The 15,000-nt window shown below is 46.5% G+C and overlaps 1 protein-coding gene across 1 annotated transcript in view; it reads left to right on the top strand.

Moving 5' to 3' along the window:
• Nucleotides 1–15,000, top strand: part of LOC120058721 (protein bassoon-like) — a 128,212-nt gene that overhangs the window by 38,279 nt on the left and 74,933 nt on the right. The window contains exons 2-4 of the mRNA XM_039007464.1: nucleotides 5,223–5,325; nucleotides 5,525–5,913; nucleotides 5,991–6,506. Of these exons, the coding sequence (XP_038863392.1) occupies nucleotides 5,223–5,325; nucleotides 5,525–5,913; nucleotides 5,991–6,506 (1,008 nt within the window). The remainder of the gene's footprint in view (nucleotides 1–5,222; nucleotides 5,326–5,524; nucleotides 5,914–5,990; nucleotides 6,507–15,000) is intronic.

Genomic DNA, 15,000 nt, shown 5'->3' with positions numbered 1-15,000 from the left:
CACAGATCATCACCCCAAATACAAGCCTACTGCCTAGCCCAGGGGTGGACAAACTTTTTGGCTCGAGGGCCACATTGGGATTTTGAAATTCAACATTGGGACGCATTTTTGGGGGGACAAATTGTTTGTTAAAATCAATTTGCGGGGGATTCCCGAGTGGCTCACTGCATCGCCGTGCTTGAGGTGTCACTACAGACCCGGGTTTGATTCCCAGGCTGTGTGTCATAGCTGGCCATGACTGGGAGACCCATGAGGCGGCACACAATTGTCCCAGCGTCGTCCGGGTTAGCAGAGGGTTTGGCAGGCTGAGATTTCCTTGTCCCATCGCGCTTTAGCGACACCTGTGGCAGGGCGGGCGCATGCACACTGACACCCATTGGCCTAGCCTAACCGTAGCACAGAAGCTAAACAGGGTTGCCAGATTTGGCAAATGTTTTTTGGGGGAAACCATTTTAGGGGTTTTGTGTGTGTGTGTGGGGGGGGGGGGGGTTAAACATAATTTGTGGGGGATTTCAAGTCCATGGGGGTGTAAACATGGAGGAAGGTATCGTGGTTGGATAAGAAGCAGGAAATATTGATATGCTGGGGATTTATCAATAAATGGGGGAGCAAACACAGGAGAAGTTTATAAACTAAATAAAAATAAAACCCCTTTTAAGGGGGTCTGAGTTGGTAACCCTGCGTAACGATAGTTACAATCTAAGTCAATCAAATTTTCCCTCCCTTCACCTCGTTTTGTTATAAACTCTTTGGTCTGACAGACAACCAGAATGCATTGTATGATGTCAACAAACATGGCGCCACACATAGCTGGCATTTAGCTTAGCATTAGCTCATCATAACCAATACAACCTTCCAAAAAGTATTTTACCCACATTATAAGTGTCCATTACAATTTATGCAAGAATCAGATCGTTTTTTACCAGTACTTGAAAACGTGAATAAAACAGTAAATACATTATGCTCCATACATATGGTGTGCTACATTAGAAACAACAACACAATATACAGAATCTATATTGATAATAAGGCACTTACTTTGATAGGACGAACACATGTCCAAATTATTATTATTAGTAAGGAAAACAACAATGAAGGCAATGCGGGCACCAGCCGGAAAATGTGCCAGGGGGAAAAAGTTTGTGCAAGTTCTTTTCTGACTGGAGATGCGCAAATGTCTGCTTCAGTATTCTCTTTCACAGGTGGTTAGCCGTTGGTTGGCTTATGCCAAAGCAAAGATGGCGCAGAGATGGTCGCCTCACTTCGAGTCCTTAGGGAAACTATGCAGTATTTTTTTTTCATGTATTATTTCTTACATTGTCAGCCCAGAAAATCTGAAGTATTACATACAGTAAAGTATTACATACAGCCGGGAGGAACTATTGGATATAAAAGCGATGTCAACTTACCAACATTATGACCAGGAATATGACTTTCCTGAAGTGGATTCTTTGGTCGGACCACCACCCAGGACATTGGATCTAATCCCAGAGGCCATGCGTCACGCCGACAGAAACAAACATCTCTCTGGTAAGAAGAAGGGTGGGGGTGTACACTTCATGATTAACAACTCATGGTGTAATCATAACAACATACAGGAACTCAAGTCCTTCTGTTCACCTGACCTAGAATTTCTTACAATCAAATGCTGACCACATTATCTCCCAAGAGAATTCTCTTTGATTATAGTCACAGCCGTGCATATCCCCCCAAGCAGATACCTTGACGGCCCTCGAAGAACTTCACTGGACTCTATGTAAACTGGAAACCATCTATCCTGAGGCTGCATTTATTGTAGCTGGGGATTTTAACAAAACTAATTTGAGAACAAGGCAACGTAAATTCTATCAGCACATTGACTGCAGCACTCGCGCGGCCAATATGCTAGACAACTGCTACTCTAACTTCCACCATGCACACAAGGCACTCCCCCCGCCCTCCCTTCGGCAAATCTGACCACGACTCCATTTTGCTCCTATCGTCCTACAGGCAGAAATTCAAACAGGATGTACCCATGACTAGAACCATTCAATGCTGGTTTGACCAATTGGAATCCACGCTTCAAGATTGTTTTGATTCCGCGGACTGGGAAATGTTCTGGGAAGCCTCAGAGAATAACATAGATTTATACGCTGACTCAGTGAGTCAGTTTATAAGGAAGTGCATTGGAGATGTTGTACCCACTGTGACTATTAAAACTTACCCTAACCAGAAACCTTGGATAGATGGTGGCATTCGTGCAAAACCATCGCAAACCATCGCATTCAACCATGGAAAGATTTCTGGGAATATGGCAGAATATAAACAGTGTAGTATGTCGGTATAGGGACAAAGTGGAGACGCAATAGAACGGCTCAGACACGAGACGTATGTGGCAGATCTACAGGCAATTACGGACAACAAAAAGAAAACCAGCTACGTCACGGACACCGACGTCTTGCTTCCAGACAAACTAAACACCTTCTTTGCCTACTTTGAGGATAATACAGTGACACCAACGCGACCCGCTACCAAGAACTGCGGGCCCCCCTCTCCTAGCCAAGGATCATATCACCTCCACCTTACCTGCCACTCTACCCATAGGCTTCTGAGCCCAAGTCCCCCCCCCAAATATTGTGCCGTTATACAATGCATAGCCTACTGCATATTACCCATGGCAGAAAAACATACAACAAAACTGATTTAAGATGTCTTTGGTACATAATTGGTCTAGCCTATACACCAATATTAAACACATTTGAGTAATCGCCTTTGAGTGTGGACTGTATTATTATGCATGTTGAATGGTTACCTTATGCTATGCTCCAAAATGTATACCCAGGAGCCTGGGAGAGAACGGTTCATTGATTGTGGAGGTCGATTTCGAATCGCCTAGTAATAGGGATTTTTACAAATATTTTCATAATTAATTGGGTGACATTACCTTTAGCTATACAGAATATCTCACCACCGTGCGCTTTCATCTCCTCCTCTCTCTCCTTTGTTGCTTTCTCGAGCGCGTGGAGGGGCTGTCAACGGTTTCGTGAAATATGTTTTGTTGCGAAAACATGTTACTGTCGATGTTGCCGAAGCGAGAGGATGCTCCTCAAAGAGTGGTTGATGCATGGAGGGAAATAAGTGTTTTTATATATTCTTTTATATTTTTTATTTAATCTCAGATGCTCATATTAAGCACATGCTCAGCAATGAAACCGAGGTAGCCTACCAGGCGTCGTTGAAAAACGCACTGGCAGGAAAGCGCACGGCCTCCATTCGCTATTTGAGTGCATACAGATAACATGTATTTTTCCCCCTGCCCTATTTCCTGCCCATTTGATAAATGGGCCATTCTAAATCGAAACCAATGTTACATATTAGTTAAGACAAGATAAAATTGAGAATAGTCTGATGGGTGAAAATATGATCACTTGATGAGAGAACTGCTGTGCAGCCTGAGGCAAGGAACAGAGCTCAAGCTTTCTCTGCTACTTTCTCAAATCATCAGAAGCCTATAGTCGCATCATGTTTTTGATTTCTAAGACATTGTAAGGTTTGTATTATTCACAACCAACGTTGCCAAATAGCTCTAAATCTAGCGTACAGGACCTGTTTCAAACGATCACTTTTACGCTCAACATAGCCACTTCGTAGTGCATTCACTCCAGAATGGGAAAAAAAATCCTTCCTATTTTAGTTCGATCATATTCTTCTTACTTTAAAATCATATAATATAAAATAATGGCACGGGACTTACAAGCATATCTTGTTAGCTAAATGAACAAGCCTACAGCCTATGGCATAGAGCATAGCCAGATAACTCATATTCTGTTCTTCGGAAATACATTTTCTTTATATCATAATGTTCCTTTAAACCTGACTAAAATAAATAATGGATTTATTGTGATGGTGTATATTCAGTTGATTTGTTACACTATTTTAAATGAAGATGTTGCAGAGGTGCAAATCAGCTGATTTATCTGCAGCTTGTACACATGGAGGCCTGGAGACACTTAACGTGTTTATGTTCATTAACGGGTCAATTACCGTGAGACCGGGAGTCTTTTGCATAACAATAACCGGCTGACAAAATGTCCTGACCCCGACAGCCTTAGGCGTGACCCTGGACAACACCCTGTCGTTCTCTGCAAACATCAACAGCGGTGACTCGCTCCTGCAGGTTCATGTGCTACAACATTGGTAGAGTACGATCCTAAGTACGATCCTAAGTACGATCCTACCTCACACAGGATGCGGAGCATCTCCTAATCCAGGCACTTGTCATCTCCCTTCTGGACTACTGCAACTCGCTGTTGGCTGGGCTCCCCGCTTTTGCCATCAAACCCCTGCAACTTATCCAGAATGGCTGGTTTTCAACCTTCCCAAGTTCTCCCATCTCACCCTACTCCTCCGCACACTCCACTGGCTTCTAGTCAAAGTTCGCATCCACTACAAGACCATGGTGCTTGCCTATGGAGCAGCAAGGGGAACTGCCCCTCCCTACCTTCAGGCTATGCTCAAACCCTACACCCCCAACACCTCTGCTCTCTTGGCCTTCCCACCCCTACGGGAGGGTGGCTCTCTCTCAGCCCAGTCCTGAACTAACACTCACACAAAGCTCTGACTTTGCTGATAGCTATTTCATTGTGGAAAAGGGTACTTACTATGCCTTTGATATGTGGTTGTCCCACCTAACTATCTTAAGATGAATGCAATAACTGTAAGTCGCTCTGGATAAGTGTTTGCTAAAGAACTCAAATGTTTAAAAAAAAACAGAAAGAAAAAAAAGGTAAAGATAATGACGGGGCAGTGGAGGCTGGTTTAGCTCACTTGGAGAGCCGCTTCTCTCCAGCTGGAGGTGGAGTGGGAAAGCAGGCTTGGACACAGGGGAGGACATCCCTAGATCTGTAAGAGGAGGAGGAGGAGGAGCTGTGAGCTCATTATCTCTGTATTATGAAGTGAATCTACTGCCAGGCTGCGGTTATTTACTCAGCAATCAGTCTGTTCTGCAGTCCATTTGTGGTAAAATTGCTACTGGATATTACTAATTTGTCAACTTACTTTATTCAATCCCATAAGTCAAAAATTGGACAAATAGACATATTGGAAGGTTCCAATTACAGTAGCGATTGATTGACCAAATGTTTCAAATACTTGATATGTTTAAAAAGATCAAAGAGGAGTACATGAATGAATATACTTGTTGTGCTGTTAACATGTTTTTTTCTCTTGTTTGTGTTTCCCAGGTCCAGGAGTGGCTCTGTCTCAACTGCCAGATGCAGAGGGCGTTGGGCATTGACATGACCACCGCACGATCCAAGAGCCAGCAGCAGATCCACTCTCCATCCCACCAAGCCAAACCCATTGTCCAGCCATCACCTGTTCATCCAGCCCAGCTAAAATCCCATCCCCAGCCCCCACTTCAGTCTTTACCCCACCCCCAGCCCCAGGCCCAACCCTATGGTCAAACTCAGCCCCAGGCCCAGCCCTACGGTCAATCCCAGCCACAGTCCTTTGGCCAAACTCAGACCCAGGCCCAGCCCTACGGTCAATCCCAGCCACAGTCCTTTGGCCAAACTCAGTCCCAGCCCTATGGTCAATCCCAGCCCTATGGGCAGTCCCAGCAACAGCTCTATGGTCAATCCCAGCCCCAACAACAGCCCTACGGCCAAAGCCAGCCCCAGCAACAGCCCTTTGGCCAAACCCAGCCTCAAGCCAACCCCCAGGCTCAGCATCAGCCACAGCCCTCCCCTGGCCTACAGAGACACCCTGTCGCCGGCTCAGCCTCCCTGCCCGGGTCTTCGACAAGCTCTCCCCAGCACATCCCATATGGCCAGAGAGGGCCTGGAGGTCCCGGCCAGCCCCGGATACCCCACCCTGGGGCAGTCCCCCTGGTGGGCATGGCCAAGGCTCCCTCCCAGCCAGACCTGGGCAGAGGTACACCGATGCACCAGGGCGGCCGCCAGGCTGCCAGCGCTGGCTCCTCCCCCGCTCATCGACCCTCCGCCCCCCAGGGGCAGCCCCCCCAGGACGGCCTGACCAAACTGTTTGGCTTTGGGGCGTCGCTCCTCAACCAAGCGGCCAGCACCCTGGCATCTGTGGACCCCCTCTCAGGGCCACCGTCCTCCCAGCCCTCCACTGCCAGGGGTGGACCTACCAATAAACAAGAAGGACCTCCTGGTGCTAAACCTTTCCAGACAGGTGGCCCGCATGCACCCCAAATGGGTGGCCTCCATGCACCAACTCAGAAAGGGCCCCAACAGCAGCAGTCGCCTGCGCATCAACACAAGGGGCCACAGCAGCAGCAAGGGTCTCCCCTCAAACAGCAGCAGCAGCCGGCGGCCAGACAGGAGCCAGCTCCCAAGCCTGTGGAGCCTGTGGAGCCTGAGAAGCCCAAAGTCAACTGCCCCCTGTGTAAGACGGAGCTCAACATCGGCAGTACAGCCGAGCCGCCCAACTACACCTCCTGCACCCAGTGCCACGCCCAAGTGTGCAACCTGTGCGGATTCAACCCCGCGCCTCACCTGGAGGTAAGCAAGACTTTCCCTTCTTCCACATACTCTACCTTCTCTCTCACCCTTTCTATCTGTTTCTATTCCCCTCTCTCTCTCTCCCTACCTCTCAGTCACGTTTCTCTCTTCTTCCAACTGTCAAATGCGCATTGTGTCCCTTCCAGGGAATGTGGCTTGTATCTCATCTCGAGCTCAACAGCATAGCATCACCACATAGTGGTGCGATCTCGCGGTAATATCCTCCTCCCTTTCTCTCTCTCTTTCTCTCGCAGTCTCACTCACTCTGTCTGTCTGTCTCTCTCTCTCTCTCTCTCTCTCTCTTTCTCTCTCTCTCTCTCTCTCTCTCTCTCTCTCTCTCTCTCTCTCTCTCTCTCTCTCTCTCTCTCTCTCTCCTTCTCTCCCCCTCTTATTGCCCTTGATCCTTCACTGAGAGGTGTGCTCCTGTTTGTCATTACTTTGTGAATAATGCGGCTCGACCAAACTTATTTACAGCAATCACACCTTGACAGTGTCGCGGCAGGTCAAGCTTTATATCTCTTCCATGTCTGACGCTGCAACAATTCATTTCTTCTCTTATTTTGCCGTTCCAATTGATAGAGGCAGTTTTTCAACTTTGGCGAGTGGTTCTTCAAGGATACCTGGTTAAAGGGGTGCGTTGTTTTTTCCTCCCATTCATTGGTATTCAAAAGAGTTGTTCCAATCACTGATAATGAAGCCCTTCTTCCCTCTCAGACCTCTTTTCTGTAGATAAGCACACAGAACTTGAAAACACCGCATGTGCATACTAATGATTTGATGGTGGAGTGAGCAATGAAAGGAGCTGGACAGACATAGCTGTTGAGTGGGTTAGTAAAACCCCAATTTTTTATTTATTTTATTTAACCTTTAGTTAAGAACAAATTATTATTTACAAACCTAACCCGGACAACGCTGGACCAATTGTGCGCTGCCCTATGGGACTCCCAATCACGGCCGGTTGTGATACAGCCTGGAATCGAACCAGGGTCTGTAGTGACACCTCTGGCATTGAGATGCAGTGCCTTAGACCGCTGCGTCACTCGGGAGCCCCCTAACATCAGGGATGTTCAGTCTCAAGGACTTTTGTGGGTGTACTGTACTTGTCTGGTCTTCTCTTTTCGTTGGATATTTTCGGGGGGAAAACACGGCCTGTGTAACAGTAGCTATACTCTATGGGCCGGCTTCTCGAACACAGATTAAGCCTAGTCCTGGACTAAAATACATTTTTGAATGGAGATCCATGATTGCGCTTTTTTTTAGTCTAGGGTTAATCTGTGTCCTGGAACCTGCTGTTATCTCTCATACAACTTATTTATTTGGTAGGCTATACGGTGGTGAAAGCTCTCCTCATTGTCCTAAATACATTAGTGAATCGTCCATAAACGGATGTCAGGTGAGATGTTAACCAAATTGACGAGGGTAAGAAACTGGTTTAGTTGATATTCTCTCCCTCTCTGCAGAAAGCCAGGTCAGAAGTCTTCCTAAATGGGGGTTGAGGAGTCTGGGAAAAAGGTTGAGTAAATCACCATTGTGCATATCTGCAGGTTGCCAATTAAAGGCTGGGAGATGGGAGATGTATTTCTCTATAGCCTCTATGATTCAGGGACGTTCAGGCTTTCGTCTGTGTGTGTGTGACCAGAATTTAGAGTGCTGCCGTTGCAGTGTACCAATCACTGGGTGTTTTTAAGCCTCCCCACTGACTCACAGCCTAGCAGAAGGAACGTCAGAGAAATCAGAAAGCAGCATTTAGATCCCTGGGTTTGAATTCAGACAAACCTACTGGGCGTGTCTTGGTTTATGGGTAGCTTTGTGAAATATGGGGGTCGGGGAAGGCTTGTAAGATGTTATTAGCTGTCTCTATTCTCAAGTTGCTCTCTGAAACCTGATCATATTTACCTAATATAGGCCTTTGTCATTTCATACAGCTATATCACATTGTTAATCACAATTTCATCCCACGTGCTACCTTGAAATAACTTCATAGTTTGAGTACACAATAGGATTTGAACTCCAAATACACTGCTCAAAAAAATAAAGGGAACACTTAAACAACACAATGTAACTCCAAGTCAATCACACTTCTGTGAAATCAAACTGTCCACTTAGGAAGCAACACTGATTGACAATAAATTTCACATGCTGTTGTGCAAATGGAATAGACAACAGGTGGAAATTATAGGCAATTAGCAAGACACCCCCAATAAAGGAGTGGTTCTGCAGGTGGTGATCACAGACCACTTCTCAGTTCCTATGCTTCCTGGCTGATGTTTTGGTCACTTTTGAATGCTGGCGGTGCTTTCACTCTAGTGGTAGCATGAGACGGAGTCTACAACCCACACAAGTGGCTCAGGTAGTGCAGCTCATCCAGGATGGCACATCAATGCGAGCTGTGGCAAGAAGGTTTGCTGTGTCTGTCAGCGTAGTGTCCAGAGCATGGAGACGCTATCAGGAGACAGGCCAGTACATCAGGAGACGTGGAGGAGGCCGTAGGAGGGCAACAACCCAGCAGCAGGACCGCTACCTCCGCCTTTGTGCAAGGAGGAGCGGGAGGAGCACTGCCAGAGCCCTGCAAATGACCTCCAGCAGGCCACAAATGTGCATGTGTCTGCTCAAACGGTCAGAAACAGACTCCATGAGGGTGGTATGAGGGCCCGATGTCCACAGGTGGGGGTTGTGCTTACAGCCCAACACCGTGCAGGACGTTTGGCATTTGCCAGAGAACACCAAGATTGGCAAATTCGCTACTGGTGCCCTGTGCTCTTCACAGATGAAAGCAGGTTCACACTGAGCACATGTGACAGACATGACAGAGTCTGGAGACGCCGTGGAGAACGTTCTGCTGCCTGCAACATCCTCCAGCAGGGTCAGTCATGGTGTGGGGTGGCATTTCTTTGGGGGGCCGCACAGCCCTCCATGTGCTCGCCAGAGGTAGCCTGACTGCCATTAGGTACCGAGATGAGATCCTCAGACCCCTTGTGAGACCATATGCTGGTGCGGTTGGCCCTGGGTTCCTCCTAATGCAAGACAATGCTAGACCTCATGTGGCTGGAGTGTGTCAGCAGTTCCTGCAAGAGGAAGGCATTGATGCTATGGACTGGCCCGCCCGTTCCCCAGACCTGAATCCAATTGAGCACATCTGGGACATCATGTCTCGCTCCATCCACCAACGCCACGTTGCACCACAGACTGTCCAGGAGTTGGCGGATGCTTTAGTCCAGGTCTGGGAGGAGATCCCTCAGGAGACCATTGGCCACCTCATCAGGAGCATGCCCAGGTGTTGTAGGGAGGTCATACAGGCACGTGGAGGCCACACACACTACTGAGCCTCATTCTGACTTGTTTTAAGGACGTTACATCAAAGTTGGATCAGCCTGTAGTGTGGTTTTCCACTTTAATTTTGAGTGTGACTCCAAATCTAGACCTCCATGGGTTGATAAATTTGATTTCCATTGATAATTTTTGTGTGATTTTGTTGTCAGCACATTCAACTATGTAAAGAAAAAAGTATTTAATAAGAATATTTCATTCATTCAGATCTAGGATGTGTTATTTTAGTGTTCCCTTAATTTTTTTGAGCAGTGTATATACTGAACAAAAATATAAACGCAACATGTAAAGTGTTTGTCCCATGTTTCATGAGCTGAAATAAAAGATCCCAGAAATGATTAATTCGCACAAAAAAGCTAATTTGTTTACATCTCTTTTAGTGAGCATTTCTCCTTTGCCAAGATAATCCATCCACGTAACAGGTGTGGCATATCAAGAAGTTGATTAAACAGCATGATCATTACACAGGTGCACCTTGTGCTTGTGCAGTTTTGTCAAACAACACAATGCCACAGATGTCTCCATTTTTGAGGGAGCGTGCAATTGGCATGCTGACTGCAGGAATATCCACCAAAGAATTTAATGTTAATTTCTCGACCTTAAGCCGCCTCCAATGTCGTTTTAAAGAATTTGGCAGTACGTCCAACCGGCTTCACAACCGCAGACCACGTGTAACCATGCCAGCCCAGGACCTCCACATCCGGCTTCTTCTCCTGCGGGATCGTCTGAGACCAGCCACCCGGACAGCTGATGAAACTGTGGGTTTGCAGTTCAGCGTCGTAACTGACTTCAGTGGGCAAATGCTCACCTTCGATGGCCACTGGCACACTGGAGAAGTGTGCTGTTCGTGGATGAATCCTGCTTTCAACTGTACTGGGAAATGACAGACGTCGTATGGCGTCGTGTGGACGCGCGGTTTACTGATGTCAACGTTATGAACAGAGTGCCCCATGGTGGCAGTGGGGTTATGGTATGTGCAGGCATAAGCTACGGACAATGAACATAATTGCATTCTATCCACCGCTATCACGTGCCGCAAGGATCTGTACACAATTCCTGGAAGCTGAAATTGTCCCAGTTCTTCCATGGCCTGCATACTCACCAGAAATGTCACACATTGAGCAAGTTTGGGATGCTCTGGATCGACGTGTATGACAGTCACACCAGATATTGGCTGGTTTTCTTACCCACAGCCCTACCTTTTTTTTAAGGTATCTGTGACCAACAGATGCATATCTGTATTCCCAGTCATGTGAAATCCATAGATTAGGTCCTAATGAATTTATTTAAATTGACTGATTTCGTTATATGAACTGTAACTCAGTAAAATCTTTGAAATTGTCGCATGTTGCGTTTATATTTTATTCAGTGTAGATCATGAAACCATTGCTCCTTTCATTTTTTAAAACATTTTAGTCATTTAGCAGACGCTCCTATCCAGAGCAACTTAAAGTAGTGAGTGCATCCATTTTTCATACCTTTCATACTGGTTCCCCGTGGGAATCGAACCCAACAACTGAGCCACACGGGACCCATCTAACAGTAAGTTTTGCAGATCGTATATTAAGCATTGTGCTCCCCAAAGGTGTATGTGAAATGTTGTACAGTACAATGGGTCGATGCCAGAGCCAGCCAGACCTAAAGACAATGGCAGGGCTATAAATAGACCCCAGAGTACAGCCTGAGTGACTGATTGGGGACCAAGATGCGTTGGATCAAGTGATTTACACCGAGAGGAATCCCAGCCCATTCATACTGTTAGATCCACATAGACAGAAAGGGGCTGCGGCAGTTTGCTGAATATCGGCTCTTCAGATAAAGGAGGCCAGGAAGCTTTTAAGTGTAGTGGGCCACTGCAGGAGCTTCGGTAGGCTGTCTTTCAGAATCGTGGCCTGTCGTGGCGAGTCACGGCGTGTCGTGGCGTGTTGTGGCGTGTCGTGGCCTGTCGTGGCCTGTCGTGGCCTGTGGCTCCTCAGCACGCCGGAAAAGGATGGAGAGACAGGCTGAGGAGGAGATTCTGAAAGGTGCACGCTATAGCTGGGTCACGTGGCCAGTCCAGAGGGAGAGCTGCTTTAGAGGGAGAGATACAGACCAAGAGGGACGAGAGGGGGGGGGGGGGGGGATAGAAAGAAGGGGAGGGAGAGAGGGTAGTGGAACGGATGAGAAGTGAAAAGATGGAAGGGGAGAGAGAGATAAGGAGAGAGGGAGAGAGAGAGAGAGAGAGAGAGAGAAAGGAAAAGAGAGAGAGGTAGAGGGAAGATATACAGATGTATAGTAGGATCTTAATTTGATCCAGTTTGCTACAGCAGGAAAATAATCCTGCAGCAACAGGAAACGTGATTTATTACGTGAATTGTAATTAATGGACATTTTTGTAGGGGTTGATACATTCTTTGTAAGGGAAAACTAACTTCAGAAGCCTTTTTAAACCTCAAATACACTACAAGTTGTACATTTCCTGTTCTCCTGCAACAGGGTGATCGAATTAAGATCCTGCATCTATCTGTATGACGTCTAAAGCAGTGTCTCAGCAGAAAGGAAAGAACGAAAGGGTGGGGGGGAACAAAACATGGCAACTTTTCTGAGCTGGGTTGGATTTCTTTAAAAAAAATATTATTTTGTATCTTTCAAATACTTTTAGCGTTTGCTCTAGTCTACCTCGAGTGCATGACGGGCAGTTTGCAACGGTGTGACTACTCAGGCAAGCTCAATTAAGCCAAGATCAAGTATTTGAAAGGATTTCAAATTGTATTTGAACCCAGGTCTGGAGGGTAGTCAGTGTACAGTACACCGTGCTTCTCTACATATTTAATCGTTCACTATTTATAAAGCACATACCCCGGTGAATTATTAATCAGCACTCTTCTTCTCTCTCTGCTCCGTCTGTTCGCTGTTCACAAAAAAATGGTTGTCACGAGACAAAATGTGGACGTGCACTTTATCAACTCTACCGACGTGCACTTTATCAACCAACGGACCAAGTCTTGGCATCCTCCTCCATTTCATTCAGAATCCTCCCCTTCCAGGCGTGTGAAGATCATCAGCTTATTCACTTGTCTCTTACGCTGTGTTGTTATGAGCTGGACAGTAGGAGATCACAATGGAGCAAGTGTTGCTGGAACGTTCACCGTGGGAGAATTCTGTCGTTGTGGAGCTTTTCATCCTTTTCTTTTCCCTCACTAACACCTTCTCTTTTCTCCGGTATCCTTTTCTCTCTTGTGAGAATGAAGGAGAAAAAAAACACTCTCTTCTCTCCTCCTCTGTCTACGCCCATGACTTGAGAGCAATCTTCATTGTACATTCATTCAGATGGTATATTGTGGAAGGGAACCTTTTTTCTCGCTCAGAGTGCCCTTTGGAGGCAGTAGCTCAGTGGAGCCGTGGCTGATGCAGCAGCCAGCCTTCTGCCATGCAGCCTGAAACATGAAAGGACATGAAAGAGAATAAGACAGAGGACAGGGAGGATGGGACAGTGACGGAAACAAAGCCAGCACTGGGCATCCAGAGGACCGGGATGATGACACACTGTGAATCACACACACACACGCACGCACGCACGCACGCACGCACGCACGCACACACACACACACACACACACACACACACACACACACACACACACACACACACACACACACACACACACACACACACACACACACACACACACACACACACACACACACACACGCACATGCACATGTGCGCATACGCATCCAGGGATGCACAAAAGCAGATATGCATACGCACACACATGCATGCATACAGGCGTAGATTTATACACATACACACACAAACACACACACTCCGACTGGCTCATCAGGCATTGTAGCACACTTCCCTCTCGTTATCAAATATATCCGAGTCGCTCCCAAAGCGACCTTCACTTTATGTTGAGCTGAGAAAACTTCACACCTACACTGTCTTTTTCATCAACTCTCAAGCTATGATAAACCTTTTGGTGCATAACAATGTTGTGTATTTCTTTATGGGAGGTATTGTATTTTTACATTCTCATTTTAGATAATTTTTTTGTCAGATAATGGTAATTTCTTAGACATTTTTGTGCGAGGAATAGACTGTGTTCGTGGTACTGGTAACAAATACATACCAACTACTGTCAGAGTGGCAAGAGAATAGTCAGAGAATACTAGTATAGATTCAAAAACAACTACTTAAATGGCTGTCGTTGGTGGACTCCAGTCTCTAGCTCTGGAACCAGAACAGTAGGTGAGTCAGGGCAATCATGACACACTGTGAATCACACAAACCTGGAAAGGTTAGTAGCACAATGCGTCCTAAATGGCACCCTATTCCATACAAAGTGCACTACTTTTCACCAGGGCCCATAATGGTCAAAAGTTGTGTTTTATACTCTGTAGGGAATAGGGTGCCATTTTGGACTCAACCCTATATGTGGCTGATTGACAGGTAAAATGTTTAATCCACTCTGCAGTCATTAAGTTGCCCAGGGGGAGGGCGCTGCAGGTGGGGGGGAATTATGGGACGCAAAGAAAAACTGAATGAGTTCATAATCCAGGAAGTGTCTTGTCTGTCACAAAGGACTTCACAGCTGCCGTCACAAGTGTCCCAACAATTACTCTGTCTCTCACTCACCTGTCTGTGTCTGTGTGTGAAAAATGCCAAGGGGGTGAATACTTCCGCAAGCCACTGTTTGTATGCGCTTGCATATGTATGGGTGTGTGTGTGTGGGGGGGGGGGGGGGGGGAGTGCGTGTGTGTGTGTGTGCATGTGTTGATGCGTGTATTTTTTTCAGTGATGCAGCCATCCTGGCCTTGTCTGAACACTGTGCTCTGGTAGTCCTAGATTACTTAGCAACCCTGCTCGCACACTTCTTGAAATAGTATTGGTGTGTATAATTTTTTTACTATGGTATTGGTGCTAATATTGTAAGCAACATGCTGTTGCCGTCTGGGCCTCTGCATAACATTAACTACAGCAGTGAGAAAACCTTTACTGTAGATGTGTGAATGAATGGGTGAACCCCTCCTCAGCCACGTAAGTGTTAACAGGTGGATGTTGACTAGAGGTGTGTGAATCTCAGCGCTAGAAAGGTTAGTAGCACAGCTAATTAAAAGCCATGGTTGTTACGTGTGTGTGTGTGTGTGTGTGTGTGTGTTCGCGTGGTTGTGTGTGTTCGCACGTG

Source organism: Salvelinus namaycush, chromosome 14 (genome assembly GCF_016432855.1).
Source record: "Salvelinus namaycush isolate Seneca chromosome 14, SaNama_1.0, whole genome shotgun sequence".
NCBI classification, from domain to species: domain Eukaryota; kingdom Metazoa; phylum Chordata; class Actinopteri; order Salmoniformes; family Salmonidae; genus Salvelinus; species Salvelinus namaycush.
The sequence above is the reverse complement of the archived record's forward strand: the minus strand, read 5'-3'. Positions and strand labels throughout refer to the sequence as shown.